General features: G+C 41.2%; 1 protein-coding gene across 2 annotated transcripts in view; it reads right to left on the reverse strand.

Annotated features, from left to right (window-relative positions):
* Positions 1-24,224, reverse strand: part of Luc7l (LUC7 like) — a 32,354-nt gene extending 8,130 nt beyond the window's left edge. The window contains exons 1-8 of one of the 2 annotated variants that reach the window (XM_052197568.1): positions 24,059-24,154; positions 23,109-23,179; positions 22,038-22,132; positions 18,979-19,077; positions 11,366-11,476; positions 10,382-10,525; positions 3,912-4,088; positions 722-807 (exon numbers count right to left, since the gene is read on the reverse strand). In XM_052197568.1, the coding sequence (XP_052053528.1) occupies positions 722-807; positions 3,912-4,088; positions 10,382-10,525; positions 11,366-11,476; positions 18,979-19,074 (614 nt within the window). In that variant the 5' untranslated portion in view covers positions 19,075-19,077; positions 22,038-22,132; positions 23,109-23,179; positions 24,059-24,154. Of the gene's footprint in view, positions 1-721; positions 808-3,911; positions 4,089-10,381; positions 10,526-11,365; positions 11,477-18,978; positions 19,078-22,037; positions 22,133-23,108; positions 23,180-24,058 lie in introns of both variants that reach the window. The other variant, XM_052197567.1, reaches the window with a different exon arrangement.
* Between the last annotated feature and the right edge of the window lie 405 nt (positions 24,225-24,629).

Consider the following 24,629-nt stretch of genomic DNA (forward strand, 5'->3'; position numbering starts at 1 on the left):
AAGAAAGCATACAAAGCTTCCACCTTCAAGTCCAAAGCTGATGATTTCCCTTCAATGCACTGCCATGAGACTGCTGCTTAGCTACCAGTAGTAGATCCACTTTTGCCTTCCCTATTTGGTAAGGGCTCCATGCCCAGCTCTCAGAGGAGCTGGCTGGGTAGGTGGATTTCTGAGTTTGAGGCCAGTCTGGTCTACAAAGTGAGTTCTAGGACAGCCAGGGCTAACAGAGAAATCCTGTCTCGAAAAAAACAAAAACAAAACAAAAACAAAAAAAGACTGGGTAACAGGAGGACAGACCTTTAATCCAGGTACTTAGGAGGCAGAGGCAAGTGGATCTGAGTTTGAGGACAGCCAGGGGTCTACAGAACAAGTCCCAGGACAGCTGGGGCTGTACAGGGGGGAGAGGGGATGGACATAGGGAAGGAGAGAGGAAGACCCTTGTCAGCTCCTCCTTCCCTTATTCAAATCAGTCAGTGCTATACCTCACCACAGTGAATATGTCATAGTGTTTATTTTCTTTTAAAGGCCACCCTGGAGACAGGTGTGATGGCACATACCCTAATCTCAGCCCTCGGGAGGCAGAAGCAGGCAAATGTCTGCAAGTTCTAGGCCAGTCTGGATTACATTAGTGACACCCGGCATGCTATTTCATGTTTCAAACACTGATGGCTCCAGGTCATAAGCAGCAGACAGCGGTTTCCTGAGACTGGCCCATGCTTACCTGCCCAGGCGCTCTTCGCGCTCTCTCTCCTCTCTTCTTCTCAATCGATCCTGATTTCTTTTTTCCTGTTTTTCAGCCACAGTTTTCTAAATAAATGAAAAAAAAATGGGAAAATAAGGGAAAAGCAAGTTTATAGGAAACAGTATTCTACTCATTTTAAAAACTAACAAGACACTGGGTGGCGGTGGCGCACGCCTGTAATCCCAACACTGGGGAGGCAGAAGCAAGCGGATTTCTGAATTCGAGGCCAACCTGGTCTACAGAGTGAGTTCTAGGACAGCCAGGGCTATACAAAGAAACCCTGTCTCAAAAAAACCAAATCAGCCGGGCAGTGGTAGCGCACACCTGTAATCCCAGCACTCTGGGAGGCAGAGGCAGGCAGATTTCTGAATTCGAAGCCAGTCTGGTCTACAGAGTGAGTTCCAGGACAGCCAGAGCTACACAGAGAAACCCTGTCTCAATAAACAAACAAACAAACAAACCATCGTTTTCTACATTTGGTGTCAAATTACAGAAAAGTGGATGAACTTCTAAGGCACAGAGCTTAATTGCAATGCTTCAAATCAAGCCATCAACTTAGCTGTTTATCCTGTAGCCTCTCCACAAGCTTTGTAGTAAAAAGAAACATTAGTAATTGAAACTTAACTCAGACTAAAAGCAATAGCACCTTGCTGTTGGGAGTGGAGCTGTAGGTAGCCAGAAGCAGCTCACTTTTGATTTGGTGTGTGAAGCCTGATCCTATACTCAACAGAGGCAGGAGACTCTGAGAACCTCTACCACCAAATCAGCATCAACTTAAGTTAGCTTGGAAAATGTCAAGTACCTGTTATATATAATATATCATACATCATCTGGGAAGAGTGAATGAAATGAAATGAATGGGGGGATAAGTCATACCCCTTAATGCAAACAGTCATCATCAGTCTTCCCTACTTAGAGCATGGATGGCAAGAAAAACTTCCATGCCCAGTATCAAAGCAAGTACTCTCTAGACGAGCAGATACCGTAAAACTCAGGTGAGCTGTCTCAAACTCTATACTTGCAATTGAGAGTCCTTCATCTAAGCTAAGTATACAACACAGTCAGCTCCAAGTTCCTTTCACACTTCCCTAAAGTAGATCTGGCAGGGAACAGGCCCGTGGATATAGCATGACTTCCTTCCCAAGTCCTATCATCCACCTCACATGATCAGCAAGCCAAGCTGATACCCATGAAGATATATAATGTAGAACATTAAAATGCTACTGGGAAGACAGAAGCAATTATTTTCGTTGAGACAGGGTCTCAACAAATGAACCTTAAACTGGCCAAATAGCCGAAGATAACCTTAAAATTCTGACCTTCCGGGCTGGAGAGATGGCTCATGGCTCAGTGGTTAAGAGTACTCTTCCAGAGGTCCTGAGTTCAATCCCAGAAACCACATGGTGGCTCACAATCATCTGTAATGGGATCTGATGCCCTTTTCTGGTGTGTCTGAAGAGAGCAACAGTGTACTCACACACACACACACACACACACACACACACACACACACACACACACACACACACACACACATATATAAAATAAATACTTTTTTTTCGAGACAGGGTTTCTCTGTGTAGCCCTGGCTGTCCTGGAACTCACTCTGTAGACCAGGCTGGACCTGAACTCAGAAATCCGCCTGTCTCTGCCACCCAAATGCTGGGATTAAAGGCGTGTGGCACCACTGCCCGGCAATACATCTTTAAAAAAAAAAAATTCTGACCTTCCTACCTCTGTTTTTCCAATACCAAGATTATAGAGCATACCTGGTTTTATGTGTCTGATCAAATCCAGGTCTCAACTGAGTTACATTCTTAGCCTCAGTAAAGTATTTTTAAAATCAGATTTATTGCTGGACACCTTTAATCCCAGCACTCCAGAGGCAGAGGTAGGCAGATCTCTGTGAGTTTTGAAGCCAAGCTGCTCTACAGAGTGAGTTCCACGACCGCAAGGGCTACACAGAGAAACCCTGTCTCAAACAAACACATCAAATTTATTTATGCTGCACAGAAGTCAAAAGACAGCCCCTGTAAGCTGTCTCCTACTCTGTGGGTCCTGGGACTGAAGCAGTGTTCTGTGCCTTTACTCACTTAGACACCTCACTAGACTTCAACAAAGTGTTGGAAGACACTCTCAGTGCCAGCCCCTCTAGCTCCAAGCTCCCCTGTTGCCTAAGTTAGGAAAGTTCCTGAAATTACCCTTTGCCTGAATAAGGAGGTCTGCTTTGGGAACATAGAGTATTCTATATTTTGCAGTCAGGTGCCATGTATCTGTGTTTTTCCACTTCATGAATACACAGGTAAAGTTGACTTTAAACCTTATCATGGTCCAATCACATGTAATAAGTAGGGGGAGCGAAATCAATTTGAAGCCTGACAATTCAACTTATCAAAAAGTATATTACCTTGGGATTTAGTTCAGTGGTAGAGCACTTGCCTGGCAGGCAGGAGGCTCTGGCTATATATAACATCAAAAATAAATTTAAAAAAATAAAAAAATAAAAACATAATTGGGGGAGGGAAGAGAGAGAGAGAACTCGAAAGAAAGAACGGGACTGGACAGACAGCTTAGCAGTTAAGCTGCTCTGCCACAGGACCCAACAACTCTAGAACCCACATGGTGAGTAAAAACTGGCTCTAACTTCAAGGAATCCATTGCCCTCTTCTGGCCTCCAAAGGCACTGCAAGAATGGTACACAAATACACACATGCAGACAAATTCTCACACACATAAAATCAAACTTTTTCAGGAGCTTGAGGCCAGCCTGGCCTACAACAGAGTAACTTCTAGGACAGCAAGAGATACAGAGAAACCCTATCACCAAAACACTAAATAAAGGGGATGGAGATGGCTCAATGGTTAAAAGCAGCAGTTGCTCTTTCAGAGGACCAGGGTTCAATTCCCACAACCTACAAGGCAGCTCATAACTGTCTATAACTCCAGTTTCAGGGGATCTGATACTCTCAAACAGACATAAGCAATACACCAATGTACATAAAATACAATTAAGTTGTTTATGTTAATAACAACAAAACAAAAACAAACAACACAGAAACATGTTCAAATCCAACTTAAAGAATATAGTTTTTTTTTAAAACTACAACTAAAGGTGACCACAAGATTCGAAAGTCTTTGGAGTTTCCAGAAACAAAATATATTAACATACCCTCAATTGATCAAGCTTCTCTCGGATCTGAATGAATCCCAGGTGTAACTTGCCCCCGAAGTGGTCAGCAAGACGACGGTCATTGTCATGGAGACCAAGATAAGCTGAACAAACCTCGCAAACACGGAGTTTTTGCTGTTGAAAACTGGATGCAGGCATGGAATTTCTATATTCTTCCTATGGGGGAAATAAAGATGAGGCATTTCAGAACTGTCACTCTGCACAGATACACAGATACCCCAAATGAAAAACCTGAAATATTGGCAACTTTTTACTACATATTCAAATTGTTCAGCTTTAGGTATGTTGGAAACTTTATTTTCACTGGGTTTTTTGTTGTTGTTGATTAAAAAAAAAAAAAAACTATTTAGAGGCAGGTGGTTCTCTGAGCTCCAGTATAGTCACACAGCTACACAGAGAATGCATATAGCCCTCCACACATAGAATTAAAATAAATGTATTTCGTATTTCAAAAGCAAGTAAAAACTAGAGCAGTCATAGCAATTGTGTCCTGATATGCAGGATATATCAAATGCAGGTCTAAGTTACTGTGGAAAGGCCCAATCACTGACATTCTCCTTGAAGAGAAACATACCCAACATAAAACATGCATCCTCCAGAAACACTATGTATACAGAAAAATCTCTTCCTCTGCCTCAAATCAAAATACATCAAACAGAAAAGAAACTAGGCACTCTGTAACTAGTACTTGAACTCCAGTTAAAACACTGAGGCAAAACCGTTGAAGAAAAGCATTCCTTAAGACTTGGTATCTATCTATCTATCTATCTATCTATCTATCTATCTATCTATCTATCTATCTAGAGATTGGATAGCCAGCAACACTATAATCTAGAAGTCCCTGAGATGTTAATTGTCTCAGCTTAAGTGTATGCCTGTGTGTGCAAGCTCGTGTGCACAGACACACACAATTAACAGGACAGCCTGGGCTACACAGAGAAACCCTTTCTTGAAAAAAACAAATCCAAAAAAAAAAAAACAAAACAAAACAAAACCAAAACAAACAATTTAATGTGAACACCCACTAAAAAATTGAGAAAACTACCATTGGATAGATAAAATGGAAGCCTGCAGCACTAAACCGAGTAAGATTTTGTCTTGGTTTGCTATTGCTATTTGAAACAAGACCAAAAGCAAATTGGGGAGAAAACTGATTTATTTTTATTTGGTTGACGTTTCCAAATCATAATCTATCTCTGCAGGAAGGGCCAGCACCTGGAGGCAGAAGCTATGAAAAGCCATAAAAAAATGCTGCTTATGGCTTGCTCAGCCTGCTTTCTTATAGAACCCAAGACCATTAGCCTAGGGGTGTACCTACTCACAGTGGGCTGGTCCCTTCCCTAACAATCACTAAGAAAAGGCTTCCCTACAGGCTTGTCTTCTTACAACTTGATCTTCTGAAGGCATTTTCTCAATTGACTTTTTGCTCTGCTCAGAGGACTACAGCTTGTGTCAAGTTGACATAAAACTAGCCAACACAGGGACTGGTGCAATGGCTCAGAGGTTAAAGCACTGCCTGCCTGCTCTTCCAGAGGGCCTGAGTTCAATTCTCAACAAGTACGTGGTAGCTTGTGACCATCTATAAAGCAGTCTGGTGCCCTCTTCTGACATGTCGGCTATACATGCAGCAAAGCACTCATGTATTAAGTAAATATTAAAAAACAAGACAAAACAATCAAAAAACCTTAGCCAGCACAGATTTATACCCAGTAATCAAAGACCTTCAACAATTCCAAAAGATCCAAGTTTATTTTCCGGCAGCTAGGGCTAGGGAACAACTTGGATTCTCCCCTTTAACCATGGTGTCCAATGATCAGTAGTTAAGCTTATGTAGTAAATACAGCCCACTGATTATTTTTTTAAAGATTTATGATTCTATTTTATATGTGGGAACTTTGCACGCATACATACGTCTAGATGGATACTCAGTGCCATGGATCTCTGGAACGAGGAGTTACAGAGAGTTATGGGCTGGCATGTGGGAGCTAAGAACTGAACACAAATCCTCCAAAGGATCAGCCAGTACTCTCAACTACCCAGCATTCCTTCTAGCCTGTCATTTATTTAATTAAAAAAATAAAAATTTTCCCCCAAAGACATGGTCTATGTGTCCCTGGATGGCCTTGAACTCAGAGATAAACTTGCCTCTGCCTTTACTTAGATCAGTGGTTCTCAACCTTTCTAACACTGTGACACTTTAATATAATTCATGTTGTGGTACCCCCAGCCATAAAATTAATCTTGTTGTTACTTCATAACTGTAATTTTACTACTGTTATGAATCATAATATAATCTGATGGTGTGTGACCCCAGTGAAAGGGTTGACAACCCCTTGAGGGTCACAACACACAGGTTGAGAACAGCTACACTAGAATGCTGGAATTAAAGACATACCATCACCCTCGGACTACAAATTATTTTTCCAAGTATCTTGTTGCTCAAGCTGACCTTGATCTCATGAATTGATGTAACCCTTCAACCTCTCCTGAGGGACTATGGACATACTTAAATGTTAGCCTTTAGGGCTGGAGAAATGGCTTGGTGAAGAGCACTGGAAGCTCTTTCAGAAAACCCAGGTTGGACTCCTAGCACCCACAACCATTCAGTTCCACAGGACCCAATGGCCTCTTCATGCCTCTTGAAGCACGTAGTAAGCAAATAGACAAGCAAACAAAATACCCATACACACTAAAAAAATATTATCCTTCAGGCCGGAGCGAGCAGGTGCCAGAGCAAGAGAGATAAAAGGAGGAGGGAAAATAATTTCGTTATTTAGGTCAGGCTGGCCCGGAATGCAAGATCTTCCTGGCTCAAGCTCTCAAGTACTGGAATATCTGGCATGGGCTACTGTGCCCAGCTTATCATCATCTTAAAATCTAAGAGTACTGGAGTAACCTGCCCCCATAAAAAAAAAATTGTCGGGGAGGGGGGGGGCTAGAAAAGGGGAAATCATTTGAAATGTAAATAAATTATATCGAATAAAAAAATTTAAAAAAAAATTGTATCAACTGTCTATGAAGGTATATCTCTGTATTCTCAATTACTAAGTGCTGGCAGCATATATGGTATTGTCATTTCTACAGCCAACAATAACTGCTTTCTATCCACACTTCCTCACCTGCCCAGAAAGATGATTCTCTAAGAGTAACATGTTCAAAAGCAAGCTGCCATGGGGAAGGTCCCCCAATCTGGCCAAAAGGGGCAACACTAAGATATGGAGGGGGGCATAGTCCTAGGCTGATTGGTTCAGAATGAGTAAGTTGTGGAATCTCTCCCACTGTGATAATAGTTTTTTTTTGTCTAATTTTAATTTTGTAGAAGGGACTGTGGCTTTTGATAAAGAGCTGGAACGGAGGAATGAAGCACAGCAGGCAGAACAGGCAGGCTGGAAAGAGGTCTAACTGGGTAGCTGAGGGACTGCCTTGGCAAAAAAGGCCAGATGTCTCTGTATCATTATTATTAAAACCCCAAGCAGGAACTCTAAATGTCCCTGAAATAAAGAACTAATGAGCTGGGTGCTGGGATCCCAGAACTCTGGGAGGCAGAGGCAGGCGGATTTCTGAGTTCAAGGCCAGCCTGGTCTACAGAGTGAGTTCCAGGACAGCCAGGGCTATACAGAAAAACCCTGCCTCGAAAAAACCAAATCCAAAAAGAACTAATGAGTACAGTACACCTAATCATCAAAGACCAGAAAAGGGATTGTGGCTACAGAAGGACAACAGGATCTCTGTATTAATTTTTTATATTTTTTTACTTTTAATTTGGGTCTAAGTGTGTATATAATACCATGAGTGCAGGTATGTGTCATGAGAAGAAAACATTCAGGAGTCAGTTCTCTCTTTACTACAGGTTCCAGGACTCAAACCCAAAAGTCACAAGGCTCCTCCAGCAGTTATTACTTATCCATTGAACCTCTCACTAACTCATATTTCTTATAACTGAATGAGTTCGTAACTATTAGAGCAGTGGTGGCGCACACCTGTAATCCCAGCACTCTGGGAGGCAAAGGCAGGCTGATTTCTGAGTTCGAGGCCAGCCTGGTTGGTCTACAGAGTGAGTTCCAGGACAGCCAGGACTACACAGACAAACCCTGTCTCAAAAAAACCAAAAGAAAGAAGGTCTGGGAATAGTACAATCATAGAGAAAAATGTCGTACACACTAATCTGAAGAAAGCATTTTCTCAAATGAGGGGCCTTTTTTCCAGATGACTCTAGCGTGTGTCAAAAATGACAGAAAATTTATCAGTAAACAGAACATTTCCCTAGCATGTGTAAGGCTATACGTTCAATCCAAAGCACCACAAACATTAAAAAAAAAGAAAGAAAACCAAACAAAGTTCCACAAACATTCTAGTAACTGAAAGTCATTATCTATGATTACCTGTTCATTCAACATAGCACAATAAGCCCCTACCCTCACTCTCTAATTTCTTTATTTTTAATTGGATATTTTGTTTATATTTCATTTAAGTTTCCCAGTTTCCCCTCTGAAAACCCCCATCCTACCCCCCAACACCCTGCTTCTATGAGGGTGCCCACCAACCCGTCCATCCACTCCCGCCTCCCCACCCTAGCATTCCTCTACACTGGGGCATCAAGCCTTCACAGGACCAAGAGCCTCCCCTTCCACTTCAGCTCCTTCAGTCCTTCCCGTAACTCTTCCACTGGGATCCCTGTGCACAATTTCTATACCACTAGAAGAAGCTCAAATAGTAAAAACAAGGCTGTCAAATCTAATAAGTTGAATTTGATCTCTGGGACTTTTCATGGTGGAAAGAAAACTAACTGAGGGGCTGGAGAGATGGCTCAGTGGTTAAGATCACTCACTGACTGTTCTTCCAAAGGTCCTGAGTTCAAATCCTAGCAACCACATGGTGGCTCACAACCATCTGTACAGCTACAGTGCACTCATATATATAAAATAAATAAATAAATAAAGCTTTAAAAAAAAAGAGAAAGAAAACTGACTGAAGGCTGCCCACTGACTTCATGCACTTGTGTACACAAAATAAAAACAGAAGTTACAGACCTGATCACAGAATATTTTATCTATTACTCAGATGAGAATGACTCCCAAGGTATCCTGATGCTGCAGAAACCAACAATGCTGGGTTTAACAAGACCAACACGACTATCTAATGGCTTCGTTCTACACCACTAGTTACAGACATAGAGAGGGAGAACAGAAGGAAAGCAGAGGTGGGGGCAATTCCTCCAGGAGTCCTGGTCATAAACAGTCATGCTCTACCTCTTTCAAACACCCCCAGCTCCAATCAGGATCAAAAAGAAGTTTTAGGAGCAAATGTAAGCTATATAAAAGATGGATTCAGGTTCTTCAATAAATGTTCTAAAACCCACAGAAAATACCATGATTAATGTCATTTGAAGTGACAATGACGTCTAAAATGTAGGTATACTAATCGTAAACATACCATTCTGGTGGGGGGGATGCTGATAATGGGGAACTTGGAAGTTTCTGATCCACCTTAAATTTTCTGAAAACTTGTGACCCACATTAAGTTATAAAGATTATTATTTGAAAATATAGAAATGGCTTAACATTGGCCCAAATATACTAATTGGTTAAATTAGTATCACTCCCCTAATTCCACTTTTCTTCTTGTTTTGAGGTAGACACTCCAGCATACCAGACTGGCATCAAACTTACTATGTAGCCAAGGCTGGTTTTGAATTCCTAATCTTCCTAGCCCACCCCCATCCCAAGAATCATAAGTGTGCCCACTGTAACTGAATACTAATACTTCCCTTATCTTAAGACATTTCTTAGCTGGGAATAATGCCTGATACCTATAACCGGGAAGCTCAGGTAGAGGGATTACATCACAGATCAGCCAGGGCAATACAGTTAATCTATGTTTAAAGAAGTCAAAACAATGGATCTGGAAAGAATGATTACTGCTATAACATAGAACTTAAATTTGGTTCCCAGTACTCACATGACAGCTCACAACCAAAAACTTAACTCCAATTCCAGAGTCATTTAGTCTCCTGGGGGAACCAGATACATATGCACATGGTACACATACATGTAGACAAAATACCAATACACATAAAAAAGGATAAAAATAAAAATAGCCAGGTGATGGTGGTAGATGCCTTTATCCCAGCACTCTGGTGGCAGAAACAGGCAGATCTCTTGAGTTTGAGGCCAGTCTGGTTTACAGAGTGAATTGTAGGACAACAAAGGCTACAGAGAAAAACCCTGTTTAGAAAAACAAACAAAATCTTGAAACACACATACACTCATGCATACACATACACTCACACACAGAGAGCCAGGCATAGTGCTGCAAATCTTTAATTCCAACACATGGGAGGAAAAAGCAGGCAGATCTCTATGAGTAAGGGTAGCCTGGTCTACACAGTAAGTTTTAGGACAACCAGGACTATATAAAGAAACCATGTCTCAAAATCTACAACTACCAACCTCTGCTTCTTTTTTCTTTGTGCGAACTTTCTCCACTTCCATAAGGATCTTCTGGGATTCATCCACATTTCCTTCAGCTCCTAGCTGTTCAGCTTTAGCAAGCAGTTTTCCTATTTCTTCATTTAATTCATGTACCTTTTCTGCCTGAGGACAGAGAAGCAGATACTGAATATCAATAAAAAAAGAACCAAGTATCTTTTTTTCTTGCTGCATGTCTGGCCTGTTCCCCTGAAAATAAACAAACATCTTAAAATGCAGACTAAGCCATACATGTATCTTAAGAGACAAAGAGCTCAGCGGCAGTAATTGACAGACTATCTGTGAATGGAGGCTGGGGTGTGTGTGTGTGTGTGTGTGTGTGTAGGGGGGGCATCATGAGTTTAAGACCATTCTCACATAGCTGGCTGAAGGACAGCTGGAACCATAAAACACCCTGTATCAAAACAAAACTATGTCATCCTACTGTCATTATGCCAGACTCTAATAATCAACATGCCCCACTACATGCTACTTTTGTTTTGCAGTGGCACATGGATCATCTTCAAAGGGGCACTTAGAAGATACATTTATCTGCATATCTTTTGTGTTCTGGGTATGGGTAGTAAAATGTCAAGGTTTAACATACAAACTTAGGTTGCAAACAAAATATCCAATTACTAGAATTTATCATTACAATAGCATCTTTTTTTAAAGTAGTAACTACAGATAGCCTAAGAAAGATCTGCATGCCTTTAATCCTAGCACTCAAGAGGCAGGCAGATCTTTGTAAATTCAAGGTTGGCCTAATCTACTTAGTTAGATCTTGTCTCAAAAAAGAATAAAAAGCAGGCAAGGAGGCATACAGGTTCTTATGACACACAAAATGCTTGATCACAAACCCTGTCTCTAATGAAAACAGCCAAGACAGAAAGCACCATCTATCTAGAATCCTCACCCAGTGTGAGAATGAGAGAAAAAGTGAGTTATAGCAGTTACTTAATATACCTTGGCAGAAACTTCTGCACTGATTTCCTCCTGAGTTTCAGCCAGTCGTTTCTTGGCAAGTTCGGTTCTCCGATCACACTCTGCAATGAAGGACTCTAAGTGATCCATAGCCTAGTTTGGGAAAAGCAGAGAGTTATGATCAGTACTACATAGTTTTTTTGTCATTGTATGGCTTTTATTTGAGAAGAGGAATGCTGGAGATTAAACCCAGGCCCATGAATATGCTAGGAAAGCACTCTACTAAATTACATCACCAGACCTGCTTTCCCTGACAAAGTCTCATAGACAAGCCTGACCCAAAATGTGGTATGTATTCTAGACTGGCCTTGAACTCACAATCGTCTTGCCTTAGTCTCCAGAGTGCTGGATGATAGGTGTGCACACTGGTAACACTGCACACTTACCACCTATATGTGTAATAGGAATACAAGCCTGTTATTTCTTTGTTTGGTTGTTACTGTTTTGAGATAGGGTCATTCTACGTAACCCTTGTGGGCCTGAAACTCCCTTTATACATAAAGTGGGCATGTCTCTGTGAGTTCTGGCCAGCCAGGGTTACATATAAGATCTAGTCTCATTAAATTAATTGCAATTCCTATCTCTGCTACCGGTATTTATAGTGACACCATGAGTTGATATTCTGCTTAACAATTTATTATGATTGGTTTGTCAAACCAAATGGCTGATCCACTTATTTCCAAATTTGTAGAAGGATATCTTAACTCTCTGCAACATTACCAAGTGAACTAAGGGAATTGCTTGGCTGGTCTAAGTGTTAGCCCTGCAAACATTAGGACTTGAATCAATCCCTCAAAAGTATGCACATGGCAGAAAAAGAAAGTCTTTATCATCCCAGCACTGAATAGGTGGAGCTAAGTGAATCTCCTGGGCTTCCCAACCAACCAGCCTGATCTATTTGGTGCATCCCAAGCTAATGAGAGACCCTGTCTCAAATAATAGGATAAGGACCTGGAACGATAGCTCAGTGGGTAAAGGCACTGGTCACCAAGCCTGATTAATCTAAGCTCAGTCCTTGGAACCTGATGGAAAGAGAAAACTAATTTCCACAAATGTGGGTGTATACAAGCAAATAAATGTAAAAATAAACAAAAATGTTTTAAAGTATATAATAAATAATAAATTAAAAAATAAAAAACAAATAACAAAAATCCCACAAGTAAAAAAAATAAATAAATCCCACAAGTACATAGCACTTATTGAAAAACAGCTAAGCATGTCATCTGGTCTCTACAGACACACAGAAGGCTGAGACAATAAGATTATTATGAGTGAGAGGCCAATTTGGGGATATAGTCTTAAGATAAAGAGAGCCACCTCACATGTAGAGGGGATGTACAGTTCAGAAGTGGTTCAGTGGCTTCAAGGACTTTGCTGAGAAAGTATGGAAGTAGTAAGACTGAATCTGTTTCCTAGAACTCTTAAAGAATGATTAAGAGACAGCTGGGGAGTGGTAATGCACACCTTTAAACCCAGCAGGGGGAGGCAGGCAGATCTCTGAGTTCTAGGCCAGCCTGGTCTACAGAGCCCAGTTCCAGGACAACCAGGGCTACACAGAGAAACCCTGTGTCAAAACAGTAAGGAATGGGAGTGGGGTGACGGCGGGCAGGCAAGGAAAGGAAAGATCTGACCTATTTTGTAATCTGTACTTCTGGAAAGATGAAGCGCTGGTCACCTTACCCAGAGTAACAGTTCCTAATACAGGATCCTGAGGTTTCCCCCAAGCTCACTCAAGTAGTGATCACCTACACTATACTCAGTACTCTGAGCCTAGAGCAGACCAACAACTCACTCAGGAGCCACACAGAGTCATGCCTTTATCATAAGCAGATTCTTGGTCCATTGGCAATGGATTCAAATGCCAAAGTCTAAAAACTAAATGCTAACACAGAGCAGAACATCATGTGTTAGATCATGGAGTATCTTCCAACATCCTTTAAAATGCAAATCTATTTTGCTGTCCCTTTCTGTCTCCATTAAAGCTAAAAAAAAGTTAAGTGTAAAACTCAGGTTCTGCCGGGCGGTGGTGGCGCACACTTTTAATCCCAGTACTTTGGAGGCAGAGGCAGGTGGATTTCTGAGTTCGAGGCCAACCTGGTCTATAGAGTGAGTTCCAGGACACAAACTCTGGGTTTCTACAAAGAGAAACCCTGTCTCGAGGAAAAAACCAAAACAAAACAAAAAAACCAAAACAAAACAACAACAAAAAAAACTCAGGTTCTAATCATAATTAACCACTTACTAGAATGTCTACAATGATACTATGGGGTAGTACAAGGATACCAATTCCTAAGAGCATCTTGTCATATTCAACTCAACCCTGCCTGATAACTTGTGTTTTCTGGGAAAACTGAAAACAAAGTTACACTGTGTCTTGACTAGCTCTGAACTTTGCTATGCCAGTCTTATTAAAAAACAAACCTCTTCCTAAAGTGCTGGGATTATAGGTAAACACTCTAAAATATAGTATTTTTGTAGAAAAGTATCTACTTGACTTTAGGCACATGTCTGTAATCTCAACACTTGGGAGGGAGAGTTAAACGGTAGCTACAAAGCTTGAAATTAACCTTGGCTACATGAAACTCACTCTCTCCAAGAAAACAAAACATAACAAAAAAGAAAAGGGGGCAGAGAGTGTAAACTTTTTTTTTTTTTGTTTTTTTTTCAAGACAGGGTTTCTCTGTGTAGCTCTGACTGTCCTGGAACTCACTCTGTAGACCAGGCTGGCCTCAAACTCAGAAATCCACCTGCCTCTGCCTCCTGTAACACCCATCCCACTCATCCCCAATGTTGGCCAGCATAGTCTCACATTATGACATGCCCCTCTGAGAACTACTCTGAAATATGGCTAAAAAGGAGATCAACCAAACCAAGGAGATCTTTTATGGAGATCATCAAATCTCTATTACAGAAGATTATGTTTACAGCAGTAATATTAACCTGCTGCTTTGGCTGTCTCCAAAAGAAAAGGAAGTCTGCAGTTTTCTAGAGAAACTATGAATTCCTCAATTTAGAAATACATGATCACTAAAAAAAAAATCCCAAAAAGTGTTTTGTGGGACTGGAGAGATGGCTCAGTGGTTAAAAACCAATGCTGCTCTTACATACCTACATACAAACAAACACACATAATTAAAGGGCTTTGTGTCTGTACTGTTCATCTGACTGTAAGCAATTTTGGCAAGGGTTTGAGCTGGAGGGCAGGACTCTACCACTGAGGTTACCCCCAATTCACATCATTTTCAAATTCTATGCTCTACATCAGCACAGTAAACAGATATTTTCTAATTATGTACATATGTTCATGTCTGTATGTGGATATGTACATGAGTACCCAAATCCAGGAGAGCACTGGATCCCCTGTGGTGGAGGAACTGAAACAGATTCTAGAGTTCAATTTGGGTCCTCATGCTTGAGGTTTCCCCGTTTGAGAGACCTAATACTCTTATAGACAAACATGTAGGCAAAAAATACCAATGCACATTAAAAAACAGACAAAAAACTCCTCATATTGGTGTGACCAAGAGTGGTGGTGCATGCCTTTAATCCTAGCACTCAGAAGGAAAAGCAAGTGGGTTTCTGTGAGTCTGCAGACAGCCTGGTCTACTTAGGAGAGTTCCACGAGAGCCAGAACCATGTTACATAACAAGACCCAGGCTCAAAAAAAGGGGGTTTGGGGATCTCAGGGTAGTAGCACACACTTGTAATCCCTACCTCAAAACTAAATTAAAAATAACTTTTAGAGGTGTTCCGCCTGCATGTACATCTATGCACACCATGAGTACAATGCTGCCGAAGGCCACTGAATATGAAATCCCTGGGACTGGGGTTAAAAACAGTTATGGGTCACCCTGTGAGTGCTAGGAAAGTCAGGTCCTCTAGAACAACCATGTCTCTAGGCCCCAAAATAAATTTCAAAACTGGAAAAACAAAACAAAATATGCTCAGCAAAAAAGTAAAATGAGGGAGGAATGAAAGGAGGAAAAGGTGGAGGGGAGGGGAGGGGAGGGAGGGAGGGAGGGAGGGAGGGAGGGAGGGAGGGAGGCAGCCAGCCAAGTTTGGTGGCTCATGCCTTTGATCCTAGCATTCCAAAGGCAGAGGCAGGTGGACCTCTGAGTTTGAAGCCAGCCTGGTCTACATATCAAGTTTCATAACAGGTGGTGGCACATACCTTTAATCTTAGCCCCCAGGAGACAGAGTTGGGCAGATCTCTGAGTTCAAGATCAGCAAGGGCTACACAGGGAAACCCTGTTGCAAACAACCAAAATAAAAAATAAAAATTACTGAGCCTAGCAGGAAAATCTGAGTTGAAGGCCAGCTAGGGCTACAGTGAGACCATGTCTCAAAAATAAATAAAGTATCTCAAAATTCGTCAATACCAGCTTAGGAGATAATCCAGTATGTAGAATTATTGCCTACTAGGTACAAAGCCCTGGGTTTGATTCCAATCATAACATAAACCTAGTGTGGTAAGAAGTATGAAAGAAAAGGATGAAAATTTAGCTATACCTCAAGTTCGAGTCCCAAACTGAGCGACATTAAATTTCTTGAGGATTGTTTTAAATATAAAGAAATTAGAACATTCATGTACATATTACAAAAAAATTTGTCTTAAAGGATTTTTATGCAGGTCAATATTGAGGTATAACTGAAAAACAAAATGTTTATCTAACAATGTGAAATCACCATAAAAAGTTAACACAACTATCAACTAGGTTACACTTAATTGAAATATTACAAATACTTCATCTCTATTATCCTACCAAATCTCTAAGTACAAGGTCTCAACTAGTCACAACACTATACATTAAGCCTCCAGACTTACATGTTACATTGGAAAATAGGCCCTGTTGTGTAACATTACCCTATTTCTCTTATCCATGTATGTGGCAATCTATGATCTGCCAATACACATTTTGGGGGGAGGGAGGGTTGGATTTGTTTTTTTTTTTTCTGAGACAGGGTTTCTCTGTATAGCCCTGGCTGTCCTGGAACTCACTCTGTAGACCAGGCTGGCCTCGAACTAAGAAATCCGCCTGCCTCTGCCTCCCAGAGTGCTGAGATTACAGGCATGCACCACCACCCCCCAGCTCAGGAATAGAAAATTTACGTGTGGTGGGTGGAATATGCTTGACCCAGGAAGTGGCACTGTTAGGAGGTATGGCCTTAAAGGAAGTATCATGCTGGGGGTGAGCTTTGGGAACTTCCTCCTAGCTGCCTGGAAGCCAGTCTTAGTTGCCTTCCCTTACAGAGCAAGATGGAGAGCACTCAGCTCAAATAGCACCATGTATGCCTAGATGCTGACATGCTTCTTGCCATAATGTTAATGAACTAAACCTCTGAAAATGTAAGCCAGCCCCAATTAAATGTCTCTTATACAAGGTCTTGGTGTCTTTTCGCAGCAATGGAAACACTATCTAAGGCAACATCTATATTTATGACACCTCAAGGTAACAAAACAGGGGGACTGGAAATGACTCAGCAGTTAAGAATATATATACTACCGTTGTAGAGTTCAGTTCCCGATACCGAAGTTAGGTGGCTCACAAGTCTATCATCTTCTGTGGCTTCTGACAGTATCTATACTCAAATGTATATACCTAAGTGGCATCCACACTAACAAATATAAAAATAGAAGCTGGGTGTGAGACACTGCACACCTTTAAAACTAACATTCAGGAGGCAAAAGTAGATGAGCTCAGTGAACTTAAGACCAGCCTGGGTCTATGAGTTCCAGGCAAAACAAAATTATATAGTGAAACCCTGACTAAAAATAGAATGGAATAAAAAATTAAGAATGAAAACTTTTGGAAAATACAATGTGTTGTTTATATTTTTAGTTGCTTGATCCAGAGTTTTTAATACACAGAGTTTATGTGTAAATCATAAACTACACACTATTCATAATATACTCATTACTACATATATTTCCATTTTTTCCTAAGATCTTCTGCATCATTAACCAAGCTACTTTAAAAAGGCATTGAGGGGGCTGGAAAGATGGCTCAGGGGGGTAAGAGCACTGACTGCTCTTCCGAAGATCATGAGTTCAAATCCCAGCACCCACATGGTGGCTCACAACCATCTGTAAAGAGATCTGACACCTTCTAGTGTCTGAAGACAGCTACAGTGTAATCACATATAATGAATAAATAAATCTTTAAAAAAAAAAAAAGGCATTGAGGGAAACATAGTAGCTCACACCTGTAACCCTAGTATTCAGGAGGCTGAGGCAAGAGGCTCATTCAAGACAAGCTGGAAAACCGTGAATTCCAGCCAGCCTGAGCTGACAATGTGAGACTTTGTCTCAAAAAAATTCAAATAGAGGTCTGGAGAGATAAATCAGTAGTTATGAGCACCTGTTTCTCTTCAGGCTCTATTCTCAACACACACACACACACACACACACACACACACAGAGTATTGGGTGGCTTAAAACTGTATGTTAAGTCCAGTCCAAGGAATTCTATCCTTCAAAGGCTTCAAGTACATACATGACACATAATATATATGTAGATAAAGTTTCCATATACATAAAAGTAGATAAATAAAGCTAATATATAAAAATTAAGAGACTGAAAAAAAAAAAGGTGGGCGGTGGTGGCACACGCCTGTAATCCCAGCACTCTGGGAGGCAGAAGCAGGCGCATTTCTGAGTTCGAGGCCAGCCTGGTCTACAGAGTGAGTTCCAGGACAGCCAGTGCTACACAGAGAAACCCTGTCTCAACAAAACCAAACCCAAAAACCAAAAAAAAAAAAAAAAAAAAAAAAAAAGAGAGAGAGAGAGACTAGAAAGACACCTTAATGGTTAAGAATGGAGAGGACCTAGGTTCTGTCTTGTGTACCTACAAGGTACCTCACAATCATCTTAATTTCAGTCCCAAGAAGCCCAAAACCGATTTTTGGCCTCCACTGGAACCACACAAACAGATGGTGCAGACATACAGTCTAATAAAACACCCATTTAAAAATAAATGAGTAAGTATATTGTTATTTTAGTTCAGTACATTCAAGAGATACAGTCCTTAAAGTGAGACTTCAATTAATCCTATCACATTTTGAAACCTGGTATCTCAAGATAGTAGTCTTTTTTGCTAAAAATTTCCAGGAGCTAGGAATATACTTTGATTGGTAGAATGCTATCCAACATACATGAGGCTGAGTTCATTTGCCAGCAGTATATAAATCTATCACAATGGCACACGGCTGTAATTTTACCACTCAGTGTGGAAGAGGACCAAGAGTTCAAGATCATAATTGGCTACATAGCAAGCGCTAACAGCATGGACTATACAAGACACACAAAAAAGCAAACAAGGAATTAAAATTCAATACAGTAACAGGTTGAGAACCACCTGTTGTATATTAGAACTTAATAGTGGTTGGTTAGGAAGTACATATTAGCTCTTTTTCTCTCTCTCTTTCCTTCCTTCCTCCCACCCACTACCCCTTTCCCCATTTTAAATAAAGTCCCACGTGGGAAAAAAAAAGAAGTACATATTATTTTGCTTTGTAACTTACAAACACGACATTATTCTCAATAGCAATTGATACTTTGCAGCACTGATAAATCAACATCCAAAAATAAATCTTACATCTAATTCAAAAAACAGGTCTCTTTCTTTACTTGCAATTTCATAATCTGCTCGAAGGGCCAAGTCGTGGATTTTGGTACATTCTCCTAAATCCATGCGCTGTGGGGAAAAAATTATACATTAACACCTATGCATTTTAGAAAGCAAGTAATTAATATGATTTAACATTTCAACTTTCACTGAAATAAGCAATATAGTTTTATAGATAGTAAATGAAAAAATGGACCAAGTGTAATGGCATGTGCTGATAATCTCAACAGTCTGGAGGTTGAGCAGTAGCAGGATAGCAAATTCAAGCCCAATCTGGCCTACATATGTCTCCAACAGAAGAAATGGAGCCAAGCACATTTGCTCATTTCTGTAATTGCAGCACTTGGTAAAGAAGGAAAAGTGGGAGGGTCAGGAATGCAAGTCATCTTTGGCTTCATAATAAGTTCAAGGTCAGTATGGGCAACATGAGACTATATTACACAAACAAAAAAGAACTGAGATATAACCTAGAAATGTATTTTTTTTAGAACTATTTAGCCAGGCAGTGGGGGCCTACACCTTTAACCCTAGCCCTTTTGGAGGCAGGCTGATCTCTTGAGTTCCAGACCAGCCTGGATTACACATGAACTCCAGGATAGCCAGGGCTACTACATAGTGGCCCTGTCTCAAACTTTCAAAAACAAAAAAAAGTATCAGTTTTTGTCAATTTTACTTTTATGTTTTCATTATCCCAAGCATCCAGTTAAGAGGAAGAAGAGATATGTAGCAGCTTTCTAGGCAATCCTCAAAATCCTCACTCGTCAAGATGCTCCACGTGACCAGAGGTAGTGATCAACTTTAATACCAGCACTTAAAAGTCCAAGGCAGATGGACTCTTCAAGGAAACAGTCTGGTCTACATAGGGACCCTGTTTCCAAAAGAGGGAGGGGACTACAAAAGGAAATCAGATTTAGGGGGCAGGAGAGAGAGATGGCTCAGCAGTTAAGAGCACTAAGTGCTCTTCCAGAGGGCCTGAGTTCAATTCCCAACAACCACATAGTGGCTCACAACCATCTGTAATGAGATCTGATGCCCTCTTCTGGTGTGCACTCATACATAAAATTATTGTTAAAAAAAAAAGAAAAGGAAGGGGGGGAGAGGGGAGAGAGACCAGATCAGATCAGATCAGGCTTTATCGATTATAGCCTGGCCTACAAAATGAGTTCCAGGACAGCCAGAGCTATACAGAGAAACACTGTCTCAAAAGACTATGTCTCAAGGGGCTAGGTGATCAGTGACAAAAAGACAAGACCTACTATCCTCTTGCTTCTGCCTGAGTGCATGAACACACAAATACTGTACACAAATTTTAATCCATGATTCACCAGGATGTTTTCTTTAGCACACATTCTTTCATACAATCAATACCTAACTCAAAATAGCTGTGAAAGTCTTGAACTGCACCTTCCCAAAACACTTTTTCACTTTAAGTGCTGAAATATGTTAGATGACTCTCTTCACTGATTAATCTTAAATTTAACTTAATTTCAAATGAAAGCACATTCCTCAAAACTAGCATTTATCTGTGTTATCCAGAGTCTACAGATACTGGTTAGTAGATTTCTTTTTTTTTTTTTAAAGATTTATTTATTCTTATATGTAAGTACACTATAGCTGTCTTCAGACACACCAGAAGAGGGCATCAGATCTCATTACGGATGGTTGTGAGCCACCATGTGGTTGCTGGGATTTGATCTCAGGACCTTTGGAAGAACAGCCAGTGCTCTTAACCGCTGAGCCGTCTCTCCAGTCCAGTAGATTTCTTTAAAGAGTTACAAAAGTATATAACCAAGGTGGTCTCTACTTGATTTTTATTTTATATTAGGGGCTGGTGACTCAGCAGGAAAAGCCACATGATGATCTGAGTGCAATCCCCAGAGCCAATAGAGCAACACAATTACTCCCAAGTTGTTCTTTGACATCTACATGACCACCTTGGCTCCTACACAGACAGACACACACAACAAATACACAGTATAAACAATAAACAAATAAGATGAGAACAAGCAGGGGCTGAAAAGGGAGCCCTGCAACTGAAGCACTGGGTGCTCTTTCAGGGCCTAGGTTCAGTGTCCCACTCCCACATCAGAAAGACTCAAAACCACCTACAATTCCAATTCCAGAGGATCCAATGAATTCTTCTGGCCTCTGTGGGCACCTGCCTGTACTCAGGCCTACACCCGAAATTATTTGTGTGCTTGAATGGATATACATATATGTATACACTTATGTAAATATACTATAATATGGTCTAATATATATTCAACTTGAAATTAAACAAGGTTAGCCAAATTTTCAAAACAACCTGACTGCTATATGGATTTTTCACTAGTGCAATGTTTCATAACCCAAAATTCTCTACCAACAACCTATAATTTGAAGAGCAACAGACTTTACATAGTAAAGGAAAATGGAATTTTACCAGAAAATGTCACTGCCCCCACATTTCCCACTACATGTGTCCCATGAGACCCTCAAAATGACATACCGAGAGTGGAGGTATGGATAAGAGTATAATACCTTGTATAAATATATGAAATACACAACTATTTTTTAAAAAAATAAAAGATGGGCATTACTCCTTCCGTAATTTATTTACATTTTTATATGTATGGATATTTTGCTTGAATGTATGTCTTGTGTACCATGTACATGCCTGGGTGGAGTTAAGACAGTTGTGAGCTGCTGTGTGAGTCCTAGAATTAAACCTGGGTCCTCTGAAAGGACAACCAAGGCTCTTACCCGCTGAGCCATCTCTCCAGCCCTAATGTCCATCTATGTGCACATGAACATAGTTGTCAAGAATACAAAAGTATTAGATGCCCTAGGACTGGAGTTACAGATATTTGTAAGCCACCATGTGGGTCCTCTGCAAGAGCAAGTACTCTTACAAACTGAGCTACCACTCTAGCCCCCATTATGTAATTTTTAAAAGACAAAATCTCTCTCTTGGGTATGTGTGTATGTATGTATATATATATATATATAAATAAATTTTTTTTTCACATAAAGCTTTGGAATGCACCTACCGTCCCAGCAAGGATGTCATGGGGGCAGCAGTCCAGAAGGTGACTCTTGCAGACACGGTCATCTGTAAACTTGACCCTCTGTCTGGTTTCATCTCCTGAAATTTATTTGTGGTTTTAAATAAAGTATCTCATTCACTACATAAGGCTATCTGGCAAAATTAATACACCTGGATGATTTGCAGACTAGAGTTTCTGTATTCTTCCCATCATATAAACTAAGGAACTGATCTAAAGATATTTACAACTGGAATAAAATACAAATAGTTTTTAAGCTAAGTACTTTATGAAAAAGCACACTTAACCACATCTAACTCCACCGTTAATTCAGGGAGTCAGAAGTAGGAGTGTGCACCAAAAGGCATCCGCCCAAATTTACATGTGGGCAATGACACATCAAGACCTGTCTGTAATTAGTGCCATGAATCCAGCACGGATCATTACAGCTGCTAATCTCCACCAACCAAAGCTATTCAATAATCTATTTTTTTTTTGTTAGAATCAAATAAATAGGCAGTACCAAAAAACTACAAGAGGAAGAACACTTTCAAGCTCTATCGCTGACTTAAATATCTCTAGACCTTTTCTTCTTCTTCCCCTTTCATCCCCACCCTTAAAAAGGACAGGTGGCACCTGGGAGTCACTTTTAATGAGACAATACCAAAGAAAGCAAAAAGGAATCCGGTTAGTCAATACACACTGTGAGCTCCAACACATACTGTACCCATCTGCAATCTTCAAGAACTCAGCTGCAGAATTTTATGCCCGCTGTTGAAAAGTTTTAAAGGAAAAGTTTTCTTGCCCACACCTGCAGTAAGGAAGTCGGGGGAATGATACATAAAAGTAAAGGCAAAGTGGTATGTGACAAATTTTAAGGCTATCTGTGTATAGGACACAGTGCTGTGTAATAGTCAAGGAGGAATATATTTCAGGATTTGCAAGCATCCAGGATTAATGTAGTGTCTTTTTACTGAAAATGTTTTCTTTCTAAACTACACTTTTAAAGTTACTTGTGGGAAAAAAAAAAGCAAACACTTTTTTGTTATAACAGCTTAGAAATTGGTTGTGACTCACGGCTCGATGAACATGAGGCTTTTCTGCAACTCCCTTGCAGATTGATGTAGGCAGGCAAAGATACACTGAACCTTTATAAATAAAATAGAGGGGCCACAATTGTTCAGTTTGTATGAAATAAAAATATGGGAAGCAATTCAAAAGCAACTCAACATTCAAAGAAAGCTAAAAGCACTTATTGACCTATGAAATGGTGCAAAGAATCTGCACAGCCCTGTGAAATGTGCCAGTGTGAAATTACAACTCCATTACTTCAGTAAAAATGAAAACACAAAACCACAGCAGGGATCTAGCTTTGCTAGGATGCAACTGCTTTTTCCTGAGACACCACCATGATCTTGCACGCCTCCTTAAAGAACCAACTACCTAAAGAATGCCAAGAAGTGACTAAACCGAGGCTAGTCTGTGAGGCAGGGGAATGAAGGGTGGGAAAGCTAGAAAAGTACACGGAGGGAACCCACGTTAGAAATGTTCATTTGCGGCTCCCCTTGTAACCGTGTGGAGCAAGAACGCCTGGGTTTTCGAAACCCGTCATGCTCCTTCGGGGATCGCCTCTCCTCCGAGGAATATCAGAGAAATTCCGCCACCCGGCAGCCAGCACCCCGGAGCCCACGCTGGTTTCAGCCCTTCGCCGACGCTCCAGTTTGCCTGGCGGCGCCGAGCCGCAGTGCCAAGAGGAATTCGCATGACGGAAAACGAGACGGGGACAAAGCCCCACCGTCGGATCGGACTCTCAGGAAGGAGGCAGCCCGGACCAGTAGAACACGGCGGCCGCGGCAGACTCGCAGGCCAAGCAGATCAGACAAAGGCCCAGAGCCTGGGGTCCGCAGGCAGGGGAGAAAAATGGCGCCCCGCGCAGGCGCACGCTGTCACGGCCCTCACCTCAGGCTTCCAGGCGGCCTCGCCTTAATCCCACCCCGCCCAGAGCCTGGACCGCTGTTCAGACTCACCGTCCCGAGCCGTGCCCATGAGCTGGTCCAACAGGGCCCGCATCTGCGCCTGGGCGGACATGGTGGCCAGTGGGGACGGCCGGGAAGCTCCTCACAACTCAACAACAGAAGCGGCAAACAGCGAGGATGAAAGACGCTCCTATCAGCCAGAAGCCCGCACGGCACTTTCCGGCTGCGGGGAATGCTGGGAGGAAGTTCGTAGATGTTGATGCAAGGCCTTTCGGGAAATGTAGTTTGTAACACCAAGAGTGGCTGAGTAGAGCAGTCTGTCACAAATTGTCCTAAAACTACATCAACTAAACTTGATTTTGGCCTGGCATGATGGCGCTTTTCTGTAATCCCAGTAGCTTGGGAAGCTGGAGCAGGATCATGCTTGAGTAGTTCAAGGCCAGCGGCCTGGGTGTCTGGCTACCCTGTGGAAGTGTGGTCATTGTAGGACTAAGACCCTACCTTTTTTTTTTAAAAAAAGAAGGGCTGGAGAGATAGCTCAGCGCTTAAGCACACTCACTAACTGCTTTAGTCAAACAAATAAAATAAAGTGGAGGCAAAAGCCTTTAATCCCAGCACTGGG

Source organism: Apodemus sylvaticus, chromosome 10 (assembly GCF_947179515.1).
Source record: "Apodemus sylvaticus chromosome 10, mApoSyl1.1, whole genome shotgun sequence".
NCBI classification, from domain to species: domain Eukaryota; kingdom Metazoa; phylum Chordata; class Mammalia; order Rodentia; family Muridae; genus Apodemus; species Apodemus sylvaticus.